The sequence below is a fragment of the Solea solea genome, chromosome 3, assembly GCF_958295425.1.
Source record: "Solea solea chromosome 3, fSolSol10.1, whole genome shotgun sequence".
NCBI lineage: Eukaryota > Metazoa > Chordata > Actinopteri > Pleuronectiformes > Soleidae > Solea > Solea solea.
In genome coordinates this window covers 34,677,156-34,697,502 of record NC_081136.1, presented here as the reverse complement: position 1 = coordinate 34,697,502, position 20,347 = coordinate 34,677,156, and the positions used below count along the sequence as shown (strand labels likewise).

Below are 20,347 nucleotides of genomic sequence, written 5' to 3'. Positions count from 1 at the left end.
AAGTCTTTATAATGTAGACGCTTGAATAAAGTCTATTTGGGAAAATATTACAGTATATTACAGATTTCAACAGTGCACTGTAAATAAATAAAAATAAAAACATGGAGACCTCAAAGGATGAAGACAAAGTCAGGATGAAATGTGAAGTGGTTTCTGATCCTGGTCTCTGGTCTTTGACACCTGATCCAGGTTTTATCCACCAGGAGACGACCTGAAGGAAGTTTGTCACACTTATCATTATTATTATTATTATTATTTTTTATTTTTTTTTAATAAAACAAGAGCTGAGTCGGCAGTTTAAGAGATGATTGACCCTGATTCTGTCAGCACAAATACTCTGTGTGTGTGTGTGTGTGTGTGTGTGTTGAATAGCAGGAAATCCTGGATTGTAAATAAGAATCTGTTCTTTTCTCTTTCCTGAAACTTTCTGCTCAGTCATCACACACTGATAACACACACACACACACACAGGTCTCTGCATTGCCTTTTATTCAAGGTTCAAGATTAACTTTATTTGTTAATTTGGACAGCCTAAGCAAAATTTGTAAATTTCTAAATAGTGAAACAAATTTTTCAGTAAATATTGAATTATTTTTCGTATTTTTGAGACTTTAAACTGCTCCATGTGTTTAAATGTTTCATTTAGTTACAGGTACGGACGTCTGCATGTTTGTGATGTTTGTTTGTCTGTTTTTGGTGACGCTGATCCACTGGTGTAAAACATTCCGGATCATTTATATTTTTTGTTTATGCGTTGATTCATTTATTGTTGTGTAACCTCCTCATGTGAGTTAAAAAACAGCTGAGTCAGCACTTTCTCTGCTCAGGATGTCCAGGAAACATACAGGGGGGGGTGGTGGGGGGGTAGAAAAAAGGCTGAAAAGAGGCCGACTAGTAGAGTTCCAGGATCAGAGTCCGGGATCAGAAGAGTCCGGCAGGATCAGAGTCCAAGATCAGGAGACATGGATGTCAGTCAGAGCTCAAAGTTCCTAGTTTCTTCTCTGATGATGACGATGATGATGACTTCAGCTGCAGCAGAACAGGTAACTGTATTCATTCGTTCATTCATTCAGTTTCAGAGACACGTTCATGCTTTAAACTTCAAACTGGCAAAGAGTTTAAATGTAAAGTTAGTGTGTGTGTCACTTCCTGTTTACTCCCCACACCCACGTCTTCATGGGATTTTGATTACGATCACGTTTCCATGGTGACGTGTTAAAATTTCAGTTTCCTGTGCAAAATAAAATTCCATAAGTCACATGACCGGATTTCTGACATTAGAAAAACAACCCGGTGAATAACCATGATTTTATGGATGGATGAAATAAACAAAGGGGGGTGGACACGTGTTATGATGATGGTAACTATGGTAACTGCTTGAATGAATTAAAATGTGTGCTTGGTGTTGACACTTAATGCTAATGCTAGCCTATGCTCCAGAGTTGTATTGTTGTTTTATTTTTATTTATTTTTTATTAAAAACAGAAGAGTAAGTCATTGACAGAAAGAGGCTGCTCTAGTAATATGGTTTTTTTTTTAACAGTGAGCAGCTCCCTCTGTTGGCCAAAAACAGACACAGCACCAGTGCTGCTGCTGTTTGGCCTTAGCCCTCATGTCCGTCCATGCTAGTGTTTGATGGTAACTGTAATTTGAAGCTAATATTTTTGATTTTTAAAAAATTCGTTGTCACTTTTTTTGGTGTCACGTTAGCACAGACTATTTAAAGATGGGGGACATTTTGAGGACAGCTCCATCATCAAAATGGACGACTGTCCCCAGAAAATGAGGACATCTGATGACACGATGGGTCTAGTTTGATTAAATACTCAAACTTAGCTTAGCTTTTTGTTAAATTTGCTCTGCTTTTGGCACGGTTTGCTATTAATTTAGCTTAGTTTAGCTCTGTTTTTGTTTTAGCTTTGTAAACCCTTTGTGTAGTTTGGTTTAGTTTTTTTTAGAGTTTCTAAGGTTTTGCTTATTTTAGTCTAACGTTTTGGTTTGTTTACCTTGGCTTTTAGTTTAAGCTTATATAAGTTTTGCTTAGTCTCTTTGTGTTTGTAGCTTATTTAAAGACCAGTTTTGGCTTTAGCTCCATTTAATTTTACCTTTTATTTTAATGGTTTTGCTTAGGCTTTAATTAAGCTTGATATATTTTTAGGTTAGCTTTGTCTGATTTTAGGTTTTACTTATTTTAGTCCCTTTTTTAAGATTAAGCTTATTTGGTTTCACTAAGCTTTTTGGTAAGTTGAATTTTTAGTGAGCTAACACCCAAATAACCTTTGATAAGTGTTTATGAATGCTCTGATGTTGTGTCTCTTATGTTTGTTTGTTTGTTTGTGTGTTTGTTTGCTTGCATCAGAACCTGTGCTCCAACTCGACAGTGCTGAGGACGCGGTCATCGTGTCACTCGTGCAGCGTCAGTCTGTTGATCCCGTGTCCATCAGGATTCAAACAGACACCACAGTCCGTCGCTCAGGACTGCAGGTGAGTGCCACCGTCTGGCAGAAGGGGGGCGTGGCCAAACACTTGTACGGTCTTAATCTATGTGTGTCTTTCAGGTACTACATCAGAACGCCCAGTCTGAAGTTACCACTGAGCGGCTGCTCTTTTGAGTGTTACCGCGAGGTGGAGTTGAAGAACTGTTGCCCTGGTTACTGGGGTCCAGACTGCATCGGTAAAGGAACCAACAAAAACAGATCAACTTCATGTCATGTCTGATGTCCATGCTAAGCTAACGCCTCTTGATTTCCAACAACATGTACATGTGCAGCAGTTTAGCCGAGCATAGCTCAACTATCTCGACTGTCACCTGTGACAATCAAGCCACATTAGCTTTTCGCTAATGCTAATGCAACAGCAGACAACAGTCATGAAACTAGCACCACCTGCCGTTGCCATGGTAACAAAAATTCAAATAACAGTGCTGTCGTTAAAAAAAAAACAACCTGAATTCTTTCTTTTACCAAAGTAAGGGGAGGAGCTCGGGGTGGGACAGCGTGACTGTCACATGTCCTCAGTCCTGGATCCTGCAGTCCAGGATGCAGGTTTATACTCCAGGGACCAGGACTTCCTTCCTCACTGCAGACTTTGGTTTAGAATCAGAAATTTGCTGACTGACTTACCGTGTGACTGACTCCACCCCAACACACACACACACACACACACAACGCTCTGGTGACTGTTTCCTGTCGTTGTGTCAGAGTGTCCTGATAACGCTGAGAGACCCTGCAGTGGCAGAGGAGTCTGCTCCGATGGACTGGGAGGGAACGGAACCTGCAGCTGCCAGGTAACACACACCTGAGATACACACACACACACACCTGAGATACACATTTACCTGTAATATACACACCTGAGAATTGTGTGTGTGTGTAGGCGGGGTTTGGAGGAACAGCCTGTGAAGACTGTCTTCCAGGTGTTTATGGTCCCACCTGTAGTTCAGGTAAAGTCACACTAACAATCTTTACAGTTTGTTATACATTCATTACACTGACTCTCCCTCTCGCCCGTCTCTCTCCCAGAATGCATCTGTCACCACGGACTCTGTAACTCTGGATTACGAGGTGACGGTCGTTGCACCTGTTTCTCCGGATACAGAGGCCCACAATGTGACCAAGGTCAGTCACCTGTCTGTAACCTGTGACCCGTCTGTGACCTCTGACCTGTCTTTGACCTCTAACCTCTCGCTGCTGCAGAGATGCCGGAGTGCACGGCTCTCCGCTGTCCGCAGAATTCTCGGTGTATGGAAGAGGCTCTGACGGGGAAAATGGTGTGTCATTGTGCAGTTGGTTTCCAGATGACAGCAGACCAGTGTTTATGTGAGTTAATCCTCAAGATTATCCTAAATTAATCCTGACATAATCCAGAGATTACACTAGGATTATCCTGAGTTTGTTCTGCAGATTTTGTTTGACATGTTAAACACTGAAGGAACATAAATGGCATAGAAACTTGAGTCCTCTGTGTCCGCAGCCATAAACCCGTGTCTCCAGCAGCTGTGTCATGTCCACGCCTCCTGTGTCCACACGGGTCCAGGCCAGCACCTGTGCGCCTGCAATGAGGGCTACAGTGGGGACGGACAAGTCTGCATGGCCGTTGATCCGTGTCAGACCAAACTGGGAGGCTGCGCTGCCGAGTCAGCGCGGTGTGTCTTTGACGGACCAGGGAAGGTAAGAGCAACAGGTGTCTGCCAGACCAGGAACAGAAGCAGGATCGGGATTGAGAGGAACAGCTCATATCTCCGGCTAACCACTGCATCTTTATGGCATTTCAGTCTCACTGCGAGTGTCTTCCCGGTTTTGACCTCCTGTCCAACGGCGGCTGCAGTCTGAAGGAATCATGCGGACCTCGTTCCTGTCACGCCAACGCCAACTGTACCACCATGGGTCCCGGACAAATCCAGTCAGTCGCCTACAGCACTCTCTGTTGTTGACGGTGTGGTGAGGTTTGGCTCACGTCACCTTCTCCATCTCTGTCCCTCAGGTGCACCTGTCTCCAGGGCTACATTGGGAACGGGAAGGTGTGCTACGGGACCATCATGCAGCGTCTGAATGAGCTGAACACAGAACCCGGCGGACAGTGGAGCGGTCAGCTGAGCAAAGCCATCTCTCTTTTCGGTACATGAGGGAGGTGGATTGTGTGGGGAGTGCGCTGGGAAAAAAATATCGGGGACACTTCGGAGACAGAACTTGTGTCTTTCGTTTCAGATTCTGTGTCGTGGCCCCTGCAGAACCTCGGTCCGTTCACTGTGTTTGTCCCGATCAATAAAGGCTTCAAAGGAACGGCGGTGAGAACCCGATCCAGATGAAACAAAGGAAACCCTCATTACCCGTCTCTGTCTCTCACCTGTCTCTCTGTCCCGTCCACAGGTGAAGACCCTGACGGCCGACTTGTCCAAAGCAAAGTACTTGTGTAAGATGCACCTGGTTGCCAAAGTGATGCCCTTTGACACTCTGAAGAAAACCGATGTCTTCTACACCCTGACTGGAAAAACAGCAGAGACAGACACATCGCTGGGGGTGAGAGGACGTCCTAATCTCTGTCCTTTGCCATCTGTCCTCGTCTTTGTCCTCTGATCAGACTGTATCTTTCTCTATGCAGGACTCTCAGACTAAGATCCGTATCCATGGCAGCAGACAGAAAGGCGTCATCGTCCAGTCCGACCTCGTGGCGTCCAACGGGCTCATCCATTTGATCAATAATCTAATGCAGAGTGTGTCTCCCACAGTGGACAGTGACCCCAAGGTAGAGGAGCATGATGGTGTGATGGCGCTGTGGCGACACCGTCCACTGACTCACTGGTTCACGTTTGTTTTTTCCTCAGGAGAACCTGATGAAGATCATCGCCGACTACGGGAAGTTCACCACATTCAAGACTCTGCTGGAGGTACGGACGTGAATTCGCCCCAGCTTCCTGTCCCACGGTACACTATGTTCAAGTAATGATGCGTTTACTCGTCTCCACAGAAAACGGACCTGGCATCGGTCATGGATCTTCCCGGCCCGATCACCGTCTTCGCCCCGACAACTGCAGCCTTTCAAGCCATGACAGAGGGACATCTTTCTTACTTTAGCAGCGCTCAGGTGACAGAGAATAACAACAACAACAACACCACAGGCCTTTTTTTTGCAGCTAGTCTAGCTAGTCAGTTGTGGACACATGCTAATGTGATCTAGCGACCTACTTCCTGACAAACTCTGGATACCAGACTCAAGACTCAATTTCCATCTTCTTTAAATCTTCAGGGTCACAACAAACTGCTGGAGCTCATCAGGAACCACGTGGTCATGTCTACCTCTGTGAGTATGACCGTCTGACGTCTGTCCACCTTTACCTCAACTCAACACTGCTTCTGTGATGATGAGTAGGATGACGATGATTTTTCCTTCCTGTTTTCAAGCTGGAAGTCTTTAACGCCGCGTCGAGTCCCAGGATTGTGACAATGGCCAATCAGGTTCTGGAGATTAACGTGACAGAAAATGTAAGTGCGTTCCCTCCTTTTTTTGTCATCACAACTTCAGGGAACTCTTTTTGAGTTTTTGCGGGCCGGGTTCCGGCGCCAGGGCCGTATGTTGCCCCCCCTGCGTGACATACGGCATGTGTTGCCTTCAGGGTCGTCTGGTCTGTTCACTGCTCTGTTGTCTCTCAGGGTCAGTTTCTGGTGAACGGAGCAGCGGTGGTGGAGGCAGCCGTGGAAGCAAAGAACGGACGTCTGTATGTGCTGGATGGAGTCTTGACTCCGGCCTCCATCCAACCTGTGCTGCCCCACAGGTGTGACGTCACTGAGAGCAAGACTGTCCCGGTGAGAATGGCAGTTTCAGACTCTAAATACTGTATATATTAGCGTGGCTAGTGCTAAGCTAATGCTATACATATATATATTTATATAGCATTAGCTTAGCACTAGCCACGCTAATATATATATAAAAAAATATTAGTGTGGCTAGTGCTAAGCTAATGCTATATATATATATATAGCGTTAGCTATATATATGTATATATATATATCTTAGCGTGGCTAGTGCTAAGCTAATGCTTGAACCAGCTTTTTAATAATGTTGTTGTTTTTTTTGCGTTTTCAGGGTGAATGTGTGAGCTGCTCCAAAGTCAAACTGTCTCAGTGCTCATCTGGAGTTTACATGGTAAGACAAACGGTGTCTCACTGGGACAGATGTTTGTTGTCCCTGTGTGGACGCCTGTGTAATGACAGTCCATCTGTTTTTGTTGGACTCAAGAGCTACTACACCTTCGGATGTCTTTACACGCTGTCCTTTGGAAATCCACCCGTGAAGGTCCCAGTCAGCGGCTGCTCGCCGCTCTGTAACACCACAGTGACGGTAAAACAAACAACAACAACACATCGAGTCACATGGTTACATTCACTTCAGTGCTGACTCGCTCTCTCTTTCTGTTTTTAGACACGGGCCTGTTGTAAAGGTTTCTATGGCGACGACTGCACTCCATGTCCGGGTGGATACCAGACCCCGTGCTCAGGACACGGTCAGGTCAGACTCAAACACATCAATAAGTTCTAACCTTTGTTTTACGTAGTGCTGTTATTCATGGGAAGTTTTAAGATTCCTTAGGGAATATTTAAGTATTTTTATACGTCTTATACGTTTCAATAAATATAAAAAAAATACATTGAGCTTTTTTCAAAAATTCTGAAAATATTTGATAAATCGGAAATTCAGCCTGTTTAGCCCTAACCTGGCTTATAACCGGAGAATTGCCCGTTTGATTCCTGACAGGTCAAGGGCTGGGGTATCTCTGATCAACTCCCCAATGACTGGGTTAATTGGACTTTCTAAATTCAACCAGGGTGTTTTATACAATGGCTTTTTTTACAGTGCACAGAAGGCATTACAGGAAACGGGTCGTGCATCTGCGAGCCCAACTTCCGCGGCTCTCGCTGTCAGTACTGTTCGTCCCCCAACAAATATGGACCAAACTGTGACAAAAGTGAGTGCTTGTCCCTTATTAACAAATGCTGTGTCATGTCAGAGTCACGTCAGCCTCACCCGTGTCCCCACCCCCCCTCCCCCCGCAGCCTGCCTCTGCATCCACGGACAGTGTAAAAACCATCCGGAATCAGACGGCCGATGTAAACAGGACTCGTGTCTTGCCGGGTTCACCGGGCAGTTTTGCGAGCGCAAGACGTCGCCGTGTTCTTCTCAGTTCTGCCACGCCCACGCTGACTGTGACTTCAGCCAGGGGGCGAAAAGGTGAGTTCTCCTGCATCAGTCGCACATCGACACCGAACGCAGCTCAGGGGTCCGGTTTGGAGCTGCTCTACCAGATGAACAGCAGGAGGCAGTAGAGAATCAACACGTGTGCTATGTGTGTGTGTGTGTGTGTGTGTGTGTGTGTGTTCTTAGATGTGTTTGCCAACCAGGTTACCAAGGTGACGGCATCACCTGTGTGGAGTCGGACCCCTGTGCACCGCCTCTGCGCGGCGGGTGCAATGTGAACGTAAGTGGAGTGGAGCGATTACATTTGGTTCAGAGCCTTACGTATTTTCTTGCGTTTTCCACTGGGAGTAATACAAAAAATAACCAGCGCCAACCGTTCCATCCTTTGGCACCCGTCCCTCATTATGAGTACATGCTATAAAAGCCACTCCCATCAGAGTCATACCGGTATGAGGTCGGCTACGCAGTCATCAGCCCACAACCAAGTAAAAGTACTGTCGAAAGGCAAGCCTGACTCCACGGCTGTACCATTACAAACTTGTACCGTACTGTACCAAACTGAACACTTACACCCCCCCCGCAGGCTAAGTGTATAAAGACAGGACCCGGGACTCACACCTGCCAGTGTCTGACAGGGTGGCAGAAGGATGGAGACGAGTGTCAACCAATCAACAACTGTAACGGTCCAGACAGAGGAGGCTGCCATCCCAACGGTACCTGCATCTACGTTGGCCCCGGACAGGTGTAGTTTTATCTTCTTCACTGCCAGAATGTCCACTAGAGGGCAGCGCACAGCGACTGCAAACATGAACATTTTTTGTCTGTCCCGCACAGAGCGACTGCACCTGTAAATCTGGGTACAAAGGGAATGGACATGACTGTGAAGCTGTGAACCAGTGTGTCACCGTCGCCGGAGGCTGCCATTACCTGGTGAGTCGTGTGACGCCCGCGCACCAAAACCAAAATAAACTGTATACACGAACAGGTCATGTGACTTATTTGTTTGTGTCCTCAGGCCACCTGTCGCCTGCTGTCCTCTCAGTGGACATGCGTGTGCGATGACGGGTACATCGGAAATGGACAAATCTGTTACGGTACGGTGGATCAGGTGAGTGGCTACAACGTGCTGACGCAGTAAGCGCCGTGGTCCGTTCACTGTCAAACATGACTAAGCGTTCCTGATGTTTTCAGGAGCTGATTGCTCTGCCCGACATTGCCGACTTCTTAAGGTGGACTAAGGTGAGTGTTATCAGGACAACCTGGTCTCGGTCCTGGTCAGACCAGTATCTGATCTTTGTATTACTGACACAGTCCGTCTCTTTGTGTCAGGACTCTGGTTTGTCTCTGATGGATCAGAACATCACCCTCCTGGTTCCGTCTTCAGCTGCCGTCGCCAAAATGTCCCCCGAAGACAAAAGCTTCTGGACAACAAAAGGGAACCTGCCGAGTCTCATCAGGTCACAGTCTTGTTTTCATTCTGACGTGATTTTAAGACACGGGACAAAAAGTAAACAAAGTTTGTCTTTATCTCTGACAGAAATCACATGATCGCAGGAAACTACCCGTCATCCAACCTCAGCTCTGTTTCCTCTGTCACGTCACTTCTCACAGTAACACTTCCTGTTTCAACATCCAATGAGGTGAGTCCACAGAGGTGACGTTGTCTGTTGTCTCCGCCCACAGGACTGTTAATGTCCTCCAACCTGGTTGTATGATGTTTGTTCTCCCAGGTTGTAACTGTTGGTGGCGCCGCCATCACCACATCCAACATCGCTGCAACCAACGGCCTGATCCATGTCATTGATAAGGTAAAGACGACAACGATGATGATGATGATGATGACGCAGATTATGCTAACAATGGGGATGATACCAACTGTGCTTATTCTGATAGCAATGCTGATGATTCTATGCTAATAAAGCTTAATATACTGACACTGATGTTTCCGGCCATGCTGATTATGCTAACAATGCTGATTACGCTAACCATGCTAACAATACTAACAATGCTAATAATTCCTACAATGCTAATGATGTTGATTATGCTCACTATGCCAATAATGCTAAACATAATAACATGCCGATAATTCTTGCAATGTTAATAATGCAGATGACACTAACAATGGGGATTATACCAACTATATTGATTATGCTAACAGTGCTGCATATAGTACTGTTAATCCTAATAATGTCAATAATTGCTACACTGCTAATGATGCTGATTATGCTCACAATGCTGATTACGCTAACCATGCTAACAATACTAACAATGCCAATAATTCCTACAATGCTAATGCTGCTGATTATGCTCACTATGCCAATAATGCTAAACATAATAACGTGCCAATAATTCCTGCAATGCTAATAATGCAGATGACACTAACAATGTGGATTATACCAACTATATTGATTATGCTAACAGTGCTGCATATGGTACTGTTAACAATACTAACAATGCTAATAATTCCTACAATGCTAATGATGTTGATTATGCTCACTATGCCAATAATGCTAAACATAATAACATGCCGATAATTCTTGCAATGTTAATAATGCAGATGACACTAACAATGGGGATTATACCAACTATATTGATTATGCTAACGGTGCTGCATATAGTACTGTTAATCCTAATAATGTCAATAATTGCTACACTGCTAATGATGCTGATTATGCTCACATTGTTGATTATGCTAACTATGCTAACAATATCAACAATGCCAATAATTCCTACAATGCTAATGCTGCTGATTATGCTCACTATGCCAATAATGCTAAACATAATAACGTGCCAATAATTCCTGCAATGCTAATATGACAGCATGCAGATGACACGAACAATGTGGATTATACCAACTATATTGATTATGCTAACAGTGCTGCATATGGTACTGTTAACAATACTAACAATGGCAATAATTCCTAAAACGCTAATGATGCCGATTATGCTAACAATGCTAACGATGCTGCTGCTGGCGATGATGTCGTTGACAGTGAACACAACGCTGTTTTCATCCACAGGTTTTGGTCCCCGACAGGAAGTTGAGTGAAGGGCTACTGGAGATGCTCGCTCTGAGACCCGAGTTTTCGCTGTTCAGAACATACATCATCGTACGAACACACCAAGCGCACGCACACTCACGTACAGACGCACACATAAAAACACACGCACTGACAGAGTCTGTTTTCCAGAATAACAACCTGACGGACGAGATCGAGCAAGCGGACGAGTTCACCCTCTTCGCTCCGACAGACGCGGCCGTCAATGATTACCTCAAGAAAATGGCTGCCACCGCTCTGGTATGAGCTGTTCTTGTTAAACATAGTCAGTTGTTGCTGTTCATGACAGGAAGTTGCTTTAATTTGGTTGCTGTAACAGGATGTGAATACAACGCGTTACCACGTGGTGGCAGGACAGCGCCTGTTGAGGACCGACCTGCAGCCTGGTGGATACAAGCAGACGCTGCTCGGATTCTCCTTCCAGCTTAAAATCTTTCCCCAAGACGGAAAGGTCGGGAACCTGACACTGACATCATCACCTGACGAGTACCTGAGCACAATGATCCTGACGCTCTGTCTCTGTCCTCTGTCTTTGTTTTCAGTTATTTGTGAACAACGCTCAGATAAACTCGTCCAACCTCCTGAGTGGCAAAGGCGTCATTCACGGTTTGTCGGCTGTTCTCCAGATCAACAGGAACCGATGTGACGGAGCGTTGTACAAGAGCGTCCAGGTAACGCCTCCGGGAGACAAGTAGACACGAATGAGCAAAATTCAGCTGTTTATTTACCATGTCCCATGTCCTCTGTCCTCTTCACAGGGAACGTGTGTTGACTGTTTGTTCCCACAATCTGCCATCTGCCCTAACGACACCGTCCCAGTCGTAAGTCATTAATAAGATCTGTCCTTTCAGATACTAGTTAATGCTGAAGGTCCTCTGTGTCTGACCTTAGACCTCTTCTCTGCAGAAATCTGCGAGGACCAGGAAGTGCATGATGTCCAGAGTTTTTGAAGGCGAGCGCCTACTGACGGTTGGCTGCAGAGCCACCTGCCTCCAAACAACCATTGTATGTTGGGTGTCTCCTGTGAGACATAAAGACACAAGGTCAAAAAATGCGGTGTCCTCCAGCATTATTAACCAAGCTTTGACGTGCCCTCAGATACAAAGGTGTTGCAGAGGGTTTTTCGGGCAGCACTGCGAGCAGTGTCCTGGTCCGAAGGGTCAGCCCTGCTTTGAAAACGGCGAGTGTTTGGACGGGACAAACGGGACCGGAGTGTGCCAGTGTCAGCGCGGTTTTGACGGCACGGCATGCGAGACGTGTCAGAGCGGGAAATACGGCATCCACTGTGATCAGGGTTAGTACACCGTACACAGCAACTGTGTCTCTGCGTGTCCCCCTAACATCCCCCTAATGTCCCCCTTTTGCCCTCAGAGTGCAAATGTACGAACGGACGTTGCAACGAAGGACTGACGGGTGACGGGACGTGCGATTGTGACGTCGGCTGGAGAGGAGTCCTCTGTGGCGAAAGTAAGACAACGAAGACGCAGAGACAGCGATGGAAGCAAGAGACGGATAGAAATGAGAAAGAGACAGTGTACGTACGGTATGTTATATTCACTGTACGCTGATGACTGCGTTCTGTTTCACAGAGATCCAGTCCTCAGCTGACGAACTGTGCGGCTCGGTGAAATGTCACACCAGTGCGAAGTGAGTCCGCCGACAGTGAACGCGCCATCACTGTGCCCCCTGCTGGTCGCTGCTTGCCTAACGGCGTCTCTTTTCTGCTTTCTCACAGCTGTGCTACCGGACCAGTCGGCCCCCAGTGTCTCTGTGCGGCAGGATTTTATGGAAACGGGACGTACTGTCAAGGTAGAGCACGGGTGCGTCAGTGTCAGGTTTGTCCATCGGCCAGTTGAGTCTCATCATCGTCCTCCTGTCCACAGCTAAAGATGCCTGTGCAAGCAACAACGGCGGCTGCAGTCTGTACGCCGTCTGTAAGAGGACGCAGCCGGGACGCAGGGACTGCGTGTGTGTCAGTGGCTACAGCGGTGACGGTCTTATCTGCGTGGGTAGGTGTCGTGTCCAGGTTGTTTTCAGTTAAAGTAGAATCCTGTTTTTGAGCCACGGGGTTTTTTTTTGTTTTTTTATCTCTCACAGAGATCAATCCATGTCTTGGAGGAAACGGTGGTTGTCATGCCAACGCCGACTGCATCCACATCGGACCAAATAAAGTAAGGGCGCACTCCAAGTGTGCAACGTTGAGTTGGTGATGTATGATAGTTGGTAACTGACCGGTGATTCCATGTGCAGACGTCCTGCGCCTGCAGCGATGGTTACTCAGGTGGTGGAAAGAACTGTGTCATGATCAACCTTTGTCGAACGGTAAGAGAAATCTGGGTCCTTGAAGGCAGCATGCAAACATAAAGGTACCTGAAGGCATCACAAATGTTGTTTCCACTAAGCTACAGTTTGGTTTGGTAAAGTACAATATGGTGTACAAAGTTTTTTGTCACGTTTGTGCTTCTGTACAAAGTTCCTTACAAAGTTTTTCTCACATTTGTGCTTCCGTACAGAGTTTTGACATTGTAGGGGTTATTTTGGTAAAAAAAAAAAAAAAACTGTTTCACGGCTAAAGGTTTTCTAGAGGAAGTGACACCTGACCGTGTGAGGTGGTGGTTGTGTCTTTGACTGTTTCCAGAAAAATGGTGGCTGTCATCGGTATGCGAGCTGTGCCATGGTTACCCCGGGTGTCCAGAACTGCACCTGCAGAACTGGTTTCCAGGGCGATGGATTCAAATGCAAAAGCACAGTGGGAAGGGTGAGAACCTGAACACAAGCAGCTGAAACCCACCTGTCTTCATGCACTTGTGTATTTCCCCTAACGCCCCGAATCTTTGCAGGAAATACTCACGCGCAAGCTACGAGAGTTCTACTTCGGCCTCGCGGTGAGTGAAAGCTTGTGTCTGTGTCGCCCCCTGCTGCAGAGAACGGTGAATTAACGGCAGAAAACTCTGTTTTTCAGGCAGCCGATATTTCTCTGAAAGGCCGCGGGCCGTTCACCGCCTTTGTTCCAACATTTGCCGCCTTTGAAGTGGACAAAAAGGGCATCAACAGGGTGACCAATCGGTCCTCTTTATTGTGTTTCTCTTCTTCGCAGTCACAACATTGTATTGAGTTAACCTCCTCTTCACTGCTCTGCTTTTCAGCTGAGAGATAAAGACAGCGCTGCCGCCATCCTGCGCGGTCACATCGTCATGTGTCACACGCTGCTTCCTGCTGACCTCAGTCGCCCCCGGAACTTGACCTCGCTGTCTGGACTCGTCCTGACCACCAGGTCCATCCAGGTACTCTGGACTTTGACCCCTGACCTGATCGAATTTGGGCAATACAAGTAAAAGTGATTTGATTTGGATTCAATAATCAATACCTGCCAATAGTAAAAACCTGTCTGTATCGATTATGTCAGGGAAGCATCTTTGTCAACGGGGCGAACATCACGTACAGCGATGAGCCCAGCATCAACGGGATTTTCCATGAGATTGATAGGATCCTGTTTCCTCCAAAGGACCCGGAGCCTACCAATGTCAGTCAAGTTCAAAGGATCAATGAGTTTGTGATTATTTGACCGCTGATTATGTAAAAACGGTTCAATGATTGGTTGACTCGTCTCACGCAGCTGAACCTGACCGACGTGGCTGATCGTAACGGTTACAGAAGCTTCTACAAGCTGCTCCAGGTGAGGCCCCGCACCATCCCCCACTGGGTGTGACATGGCGCTGACAGTTTTCCACGTGTTTCAGGACACAGGTGTGGTGGACATGCTGAGTAACGGGTTGTACCAGCCAGTGACCGCCTTCCTGCCGTCAGACGCTGTCATGGCGTCGCTGCCGCAGCAACAGAAGGACTTCCTGTTCCACCCAGACCACCAGACCCAGCTGGTGGAGTACTTGAAGTACCACATCCTGCATGGCCAGAAGGTGATTCAAAGCAAACCGGTTCATCACTCAATAACATCATGCTCAGCCACCAGGGGGAGCTCTGAACTCAACGTTTCAGCTCCTCCCTCTTTCTCAGGTTTTTGCTGAAGGTCTGATCCACCTGGACTCACCGCGGACCCTTCAGGGCTCGCCACTCTCCTTCGTCTGTGGCGGATCAGACAACATCGTAAGTACAGCGGAAACATTCTCAGGGAAGTGGTCGAAGGAAAGTGGTGAGGAGTCAAAATGATGGATCAACTTTTTCCTTAATCAGGGAGAAATCTTTGTTAACGATGCAAAGTGTCGGATTACGCAAAGAAACCTTGTCTTCAATGGCGGCATCGCCTACGGGATCGACTGCCTGCTAACGCCGCCGAGCCTGGGAGGACGCTGTGACGAACAAACAACCTTTGACTTAAAGGTAAATCCTCGGTGTCTGCGGCGCCCCCTGGTGTGTGCCGGCGTTGTTGTTTTACAGGAATAAAAAAGAAAAGCTGTATTTTTTTTCTTTGGCAGATGGACTGTGGAATGTGCCAGTCCCAATCTAATAGCTGTCCTCGAGGCTCCAAAGTGAAGGTCTGATCTTCATCATCATCATCCAGTCTCTCTGTGACTCCTCATGTCCCCTCCTGTCCTCATGTCTCTTCTTGTTTCCAGGAGGTTCAGAAGTGCGACCTGCCCAAAATGTATATTGCGAAGGACTCCGGCTGTCGCAACGTCTGCACCATCAAATTTTGGCAGCCAAAGTGTTGCCGTGGTTACTATGGACGCGACTGTTTAGGTGAGACGACGGGGCTACCTGCACGTCAAATGTTACTATAGTAACACAATAATCATAATATAATCACATCAGAAGCTTCATCATTGAATGAAAAACTAAATTTTTAAATTTTGTTTGAAATAGTTTAGCTTTGTTAAAGTTTTGTCACGTTTATGCTTCCGTACAGAGTTTTGTCACGCTTATGCTTCCGTACAAAGTTTTTGTCACGTTTGTGCGTCTGTACAGAGTTTTGTCATGTTTGTGCTTCCGTACAAAGTTTTGTCACGTTTGTGCTTCCGTACAAAGTTTTGTCATGTTTGTGTGTCTGTACAGAGTTTTGTCACGTTTGTGCTTCCGTACAGAGTTTTGTCACGTTTGTGCTTCCTATAAAGTTGTGTCACGTTTGTGCTCCCGTACAGAGTTTTGTCACGTTTGTGCGTCTGTACAGAGTTTTGTCACATTTGTCTTCCGTACAAAGTTTTGTCATGTTTGTGCGACTGTACAGAGTTTTGTCACGTTTGTGCTTCCGTACAAAGTTTTGTCACGTTTGTGCTTCCGTACAGAGTTTTGTCACGTTTGTGCTTCCGTACAAGGTTTTGTCACGTTTGTGCGTCTGTACAGAGTTTTGTCATATTTGTGCTTCCGTACAAAGTTTTGTCATGTTTGTGCGTCTGTACAGAGTTTTGTCACGTTTGTGCTTCCGTACAAAGTTTTGTCACGTTTGTGCTTCCGTACAGAGTTTTGTCACGTTTGTGCTTCCGTACAGAGTTTTGTCACGTTTGTGCTCCCGTACAGAGTTTTGTCACGTTTGTGCTTCCGTATATCTGAGACCAGGTTACTCATCTGTTTACCTGTATCCAGTGTGTCCAGGTGGCGTCGGCTCCCCTTGTAGTAACCGTGGTAAATGTGACGACGGTCATCTTGGTAACGGCACCTGTACGTGTAGCGCAAGCTTTGGGGGCTTGGCCTGTGCCCAGTGCAGCACAGGCTTCTTTGGGCCCACCTGTCGAGGTGAGGGTCCTCCTGAGTGACAGGTGATGCTGACAGTGTGGAGGCGGTTTGGCCTAACGTTGTCTGTGTTTCAGCCTGTAACTGCTCGGAACACGGGTCATGTGACGACGGACGCAGAGGGACAGGCGGGTGTTTCTGTGAAGCTGGCTGGACGGGCGAGCGCTGCGAGACCGAACAGGGTGAGTCATCGCTGATCAATGACACGTCACATCATCAGGTCAAGTGTGGATGTCTCGGAGTCTACATTTTGTCCTCTGTATGTGTCCTCCAGCGGACACCCCTCAGTGCTCGCCGTCCTGTTCCCCCAAGGCCGTTTGTAAAGAAAACAACACCTGTGTCTGTCGGCCATTTTATGAAGGAGATGGATACACCTGCACAGGTAAACATGGTGTGACGTCACTTCCTGAAGAAGCCATCCACAATACTCCTGTCATTTATGTGTCCTCATGTGTCCTCAGTGGTAGACATGTGTCAGGTGTGGAATGGCGGTTGTGCCAAAGGAGCCCGCTGCGCTCAGAAAGGTGGCCAGGTGACCTGCACGTGTCCACGGGGACACTCCGGGGACGGCTTCACGTGTATGCCAATCGACCCTTGCGCCTCGGGAGACAACGGCGGCTGCCACGAACACGCCCTCTGTACCATGACGGCGCCGGTGAGGAGGAGGGGTCCATCCGTGTTGACAGGTTTGGACTGTGTCTCGTCTCGTCTGTCCTAACATGACACGTCTCTGTGAACAGGGGAGGAAGCGGTGCTCGTGTAAAGACAACTACGTTGGCGACGGCGTGACATGTGAGGTCAAACAGCTGCCAATTAGCCGCTGTCTCCAAGGCAACGGACAATGTCATCAAAATGCCAAATGTACAGATCTTCACTTTGAAGGTAAAAAGTCTGACAAATGGAAATAACATCAGTTTAAGTTGTAAGTTACTGCAAAGACACTGTTTTTTATTCTAGACTCGACACTTGGCGTGTTTCACATCCGCTCAGACAACGGTCAGTACAAGCTAAACTTCACCGCAGCTCAACGCGCCTGCACTGTCGTGGGCGGCACCCTGGCTACATACACTCAGCTGTCCTACGCTCAGCAGGTCAGTAAACGCACCACAGGTTCAACACCCTCCGTGTACTGCTCCGTTGTTAAAACTGCTGCCCCCTGCAGGGTGGTCTCAACATGTGCGCCGCTGGCTGGTTGGACGAGGCGCGCGTGGCTTATCCGACCACTTACGCCAACCCCAACTGTGGTTTCGGACACGTTGGAATTGTGGACTATGGAGCGCGCAAGAACACGAGCGAGACGTGGGACGCGTTCTGCTACAGGATGAAGGGTGAGAGAAGACGAAACAACAAAAATATGCTAAATATAATATTTTGTTAAATCAATGACAGTTTTATCGAAAACATAGGTAAATGTAGCTAAAATTATTCAAAAGAAAGCTAAGTGATGAAAAGTTGGCAAAATTATAGCTTAAAGTTTGCAAAAATAGATTAGTTATATTATAAATAGAAAGTTACCTAACTAGAACAACACTTTTTTTTTACGTTTTATTTCAGTTATATCTGTGTTAAAATTGTGTGGTCAGTGACAGCAGAGGCAGGGAAATGCTTGCTAACGAAAGCTACAGACAAGACTAGCCAAAAGATAGTGAGGAGTTAGGAAAAACATAGCTAAACGTAGCTAAAATGATTAAAAAGAAAGCAAGGATTGCTTAAAGTTAGCAAAAGGACAGCTAAAAAATATGCCAAAAATAGCTACGCTAAGTTAGCCAAAAGAAGGTATAAGGTTAGGAAAAATAGATGGCTAAAAGTTTATCTAATTGAAACAAGGAAATACATTAAAAAAAAAATAAGAAAATGTAAAACATTTGTAGCCGTTTTACTTTAATTACACCTGTGTTAAAACTGTGTGCTCAATGACAGCAAAGAGAGCTAAAATGCTAACTGCAGCAACAGACAGGAAGTTGGCCAAAAGATAGATGAGAGTTAGCGAAAACATAGCTGAACTGAAATGTAGCTACAATTATTCAAAGGAACGAAAAAGCTGAAAGTTGGCTAAATTTTAATCGGACATAAAATGTACTTTTAATAAAAATGTGATAATGATGACAATAACAGTTTGTTTTTGCCTTTATTGTCGTTTATAAAACAAAGTTAAAGTTAAATTGATCTGTGTGTTAATGTTCAGAGGTCCGCTGCGATTGTCTGGTCGGTTACGTTGGAGACGGATTCAAGTGCACAGGAAACTTGCTGCAGGTGCTCAGGTCCACGCCGACCTTCTCCAACTTCCTCACTGTGAGTCACGATGTCACATGATCCACTCAGAGCCTACTTAACCTCTGACCCTTACTGCAGTGTGGTGACCTGTATTTTCTTCTTCCTCAGCAAATCCTGAACTACTCTCAGGTGTCAGATTCAGGGGAAAAATTCTTGAAGCGTCTGAGCAACATCACCATCATGGGAACGCTGTTTGTTCCTGATAACGACGGTCTCCCTGGCAACCAGGTCAGTCCTGTCACATGACCTCGCCTATCTGTCCGTCAGCGTGTCCTCACCTGTCCCTACATCTGTGCCCTCAGACCCTGTCTCAGCAGGACATCGAGTTCCACCTGCTGGAGGGCCGGGCCCTGGTGGCCAGCGACCTGAAGAACGGCACTCGCATCAAAACCAGAGGCGGGAGTCTGACCGTCATTGGTGTGTCGGACCTGCTCAACCCGGCAGTTCTGGTCTGTCATCACAACTCGTGTCCAACACAGGGCTAAACTAAATGTTGTTGATGGTGATCGAGTCGACCTCAGTCGCTATAGTAACGCTCCCTTTCTCTTCCTCAGTCGTCTCGTTACATCAACGACCGTTTCGTCACGGTCTCCGACATCATCGCCTCCAACGGGTTCATACACGTCCTCCAGGGACCCCTGAAAGCCCCGCCCCCTCGTCATGAGGTGAGTGTCGTCAGGGCAACGCAGTACCTCGCCATCCTGAGCGAACATGTAACGCAACGCTGTGATTTTGGCTCTGCAGATGCACGCCTCTCACAAAGCGGGAATAGGCATGGGCGTGACACTGCTGGTCATTCTGACGGCGGCGGTTATGTTTGTGGGATTCAAGTTCTACAAGCAGACCAGCAGAGGGCTCCACTTCCACTACTTCAAGGTGTGTTACTATTATTAGCATCGTTACCATTGTTAGTATCTTCATAACTGTTAGCATCGTTACCAGTTAGTCTCTTCATTACTGCTAGCATCGTTACGTCTCTTCATTACTGCTAGCATCGTTACCATCTTCATTACCATTGTTAGTATCTTCATTACTTTTAGCATCATTATTGTTAGTATCTTCATTAGCATCATTGTTAGCATTATCATTGTTATTTTTTTAGCATGATTAGCTTGATTATCATTAGTTTATAGGATTTTGTGGATTTTTATTAAAACACCTATAGCTAGTAATTAAGGGCTTTTTTAGTTTTTAGTCTTTGAGGGAGTGTCTCTGTCTTTTGAATTCATCAGGACGAGGAGGAGGAGGAGGAAGCTCCGCCCATAGACTTCAGCCGTAGCATCTCTAACCCGGTGTACGACTCCGCCCCCGAATCGGCCAAAAACGACGTCGCAGTGAGTCAAAGTCTTCAGCTGATGTTTTTAAAGTTAAGTTAATCATTTTAGAACGAGGCGCTAACTACGTGAAACGTTTACAGGACGACAAACACGCGGTGCCGGGCGCAGTGTCGTACGACCTCCTGCAGGACGGCTGACCAAGTGAAACGATGTGTTCAGGTTCCTCTGATTTAATCTGTTAAAAAATGTAAACAATAGTCATCATTGAAACGTTGATTAAAACTTTTTTAAATGTTTTCATTTTGTTTAGTTTTTTTTTGTCCGCATGAAACAAAAGACTGTTAATATTGTGGTTGCTAT

General features: G+C 46.4%; 1 protein-coding gene across 1 annotated transcript; it reads left to right on the top strand.

Moving 5' to 3' along the window:
* The first annotated feature begins 915 nt into the window (after nt 1–915).
* On the top strand, nt 916–20,283 carry stab2 (stabilin 2). Its single transcript, XM_058625893.1, has 69 exons — nt 916–1,043; nt 2,360–2,484; nt 2,559–2,674; nt 3,201–3,286; nt 3,376–3,442; nt 3,522–3,617; nt 3,696–3,818; nt 3,973–4,169; nt 4,274–4,401; nt 4,483–4,616; nt 4,707–4,786; nt 4,869–5,018; nt 5,101–5,244; nt 5,324–5,386; nt 5,467–5,583; nt 5,746–5,799; nt 5,901–5,981; nt 6,150–6,302; nt 6,583–6,642; nt 6,736–6,837; nt 6,919–7,005; nt 7,351–7,462; nt 7,551–7,725; nt 7,879–7,972; nt 8,276–8,434; nt 8,527–8,622; nt 8,708–8,800; nt 8,884–8,931; nt 9,022–9,149; nt 9,230–9,332; nt 9,423–9,500; nt 10,713–10,802; nt 10,884–10,991; nt 11,071–11,202; nt 11,294–11,422; nt 11,510–11,572; nt 11,658–11,756; nt 11,850–12,045; nt 12,123–12,218; nt 12,341–12,398; nt 12,487–12,560; nt 12,635–12,760; nt 12,849–12,922; nt 13,002–13,073; nt 13,390–13,509; nt 13,592–13,636; nt 13,714–13,806; nt 13,898–14,035; nt 14,158–14,274; nt 14,368–14,427; nt 14,492–14,668; nt 14,766–14,855; nt 14,943–15,089; nt 15,185–15,244; nt 15,326–15,449; nt 16,290–16,439; nt 16,514–16,618; nt 16,711–16,818; nt 16,898–17,091; nt 17,177–17,318; nt 17,394–17,527; nt 17,599–17,764; nt 18,622–18,728; nt 18,819–18,938; nt 19,013–19,159; nt 19,265–19,375; nt 19,455–19,586; nt 19,943–20,044; nt 20,128–20,283. The coding sequence occupies exons 1-69, from the start codon at nt 963–965 to the stop codon at nt 20,182–20,184; spliced, it is 7,593 nt and encodes a 2,530-aa protein (XP_058481876.1). The 5' UTR covers nt 916–962; the 3' UTR covers nt 20,185–20,283.
* Nucleotides 20,284–20,347: the final 64 nt, after the last annotated feature.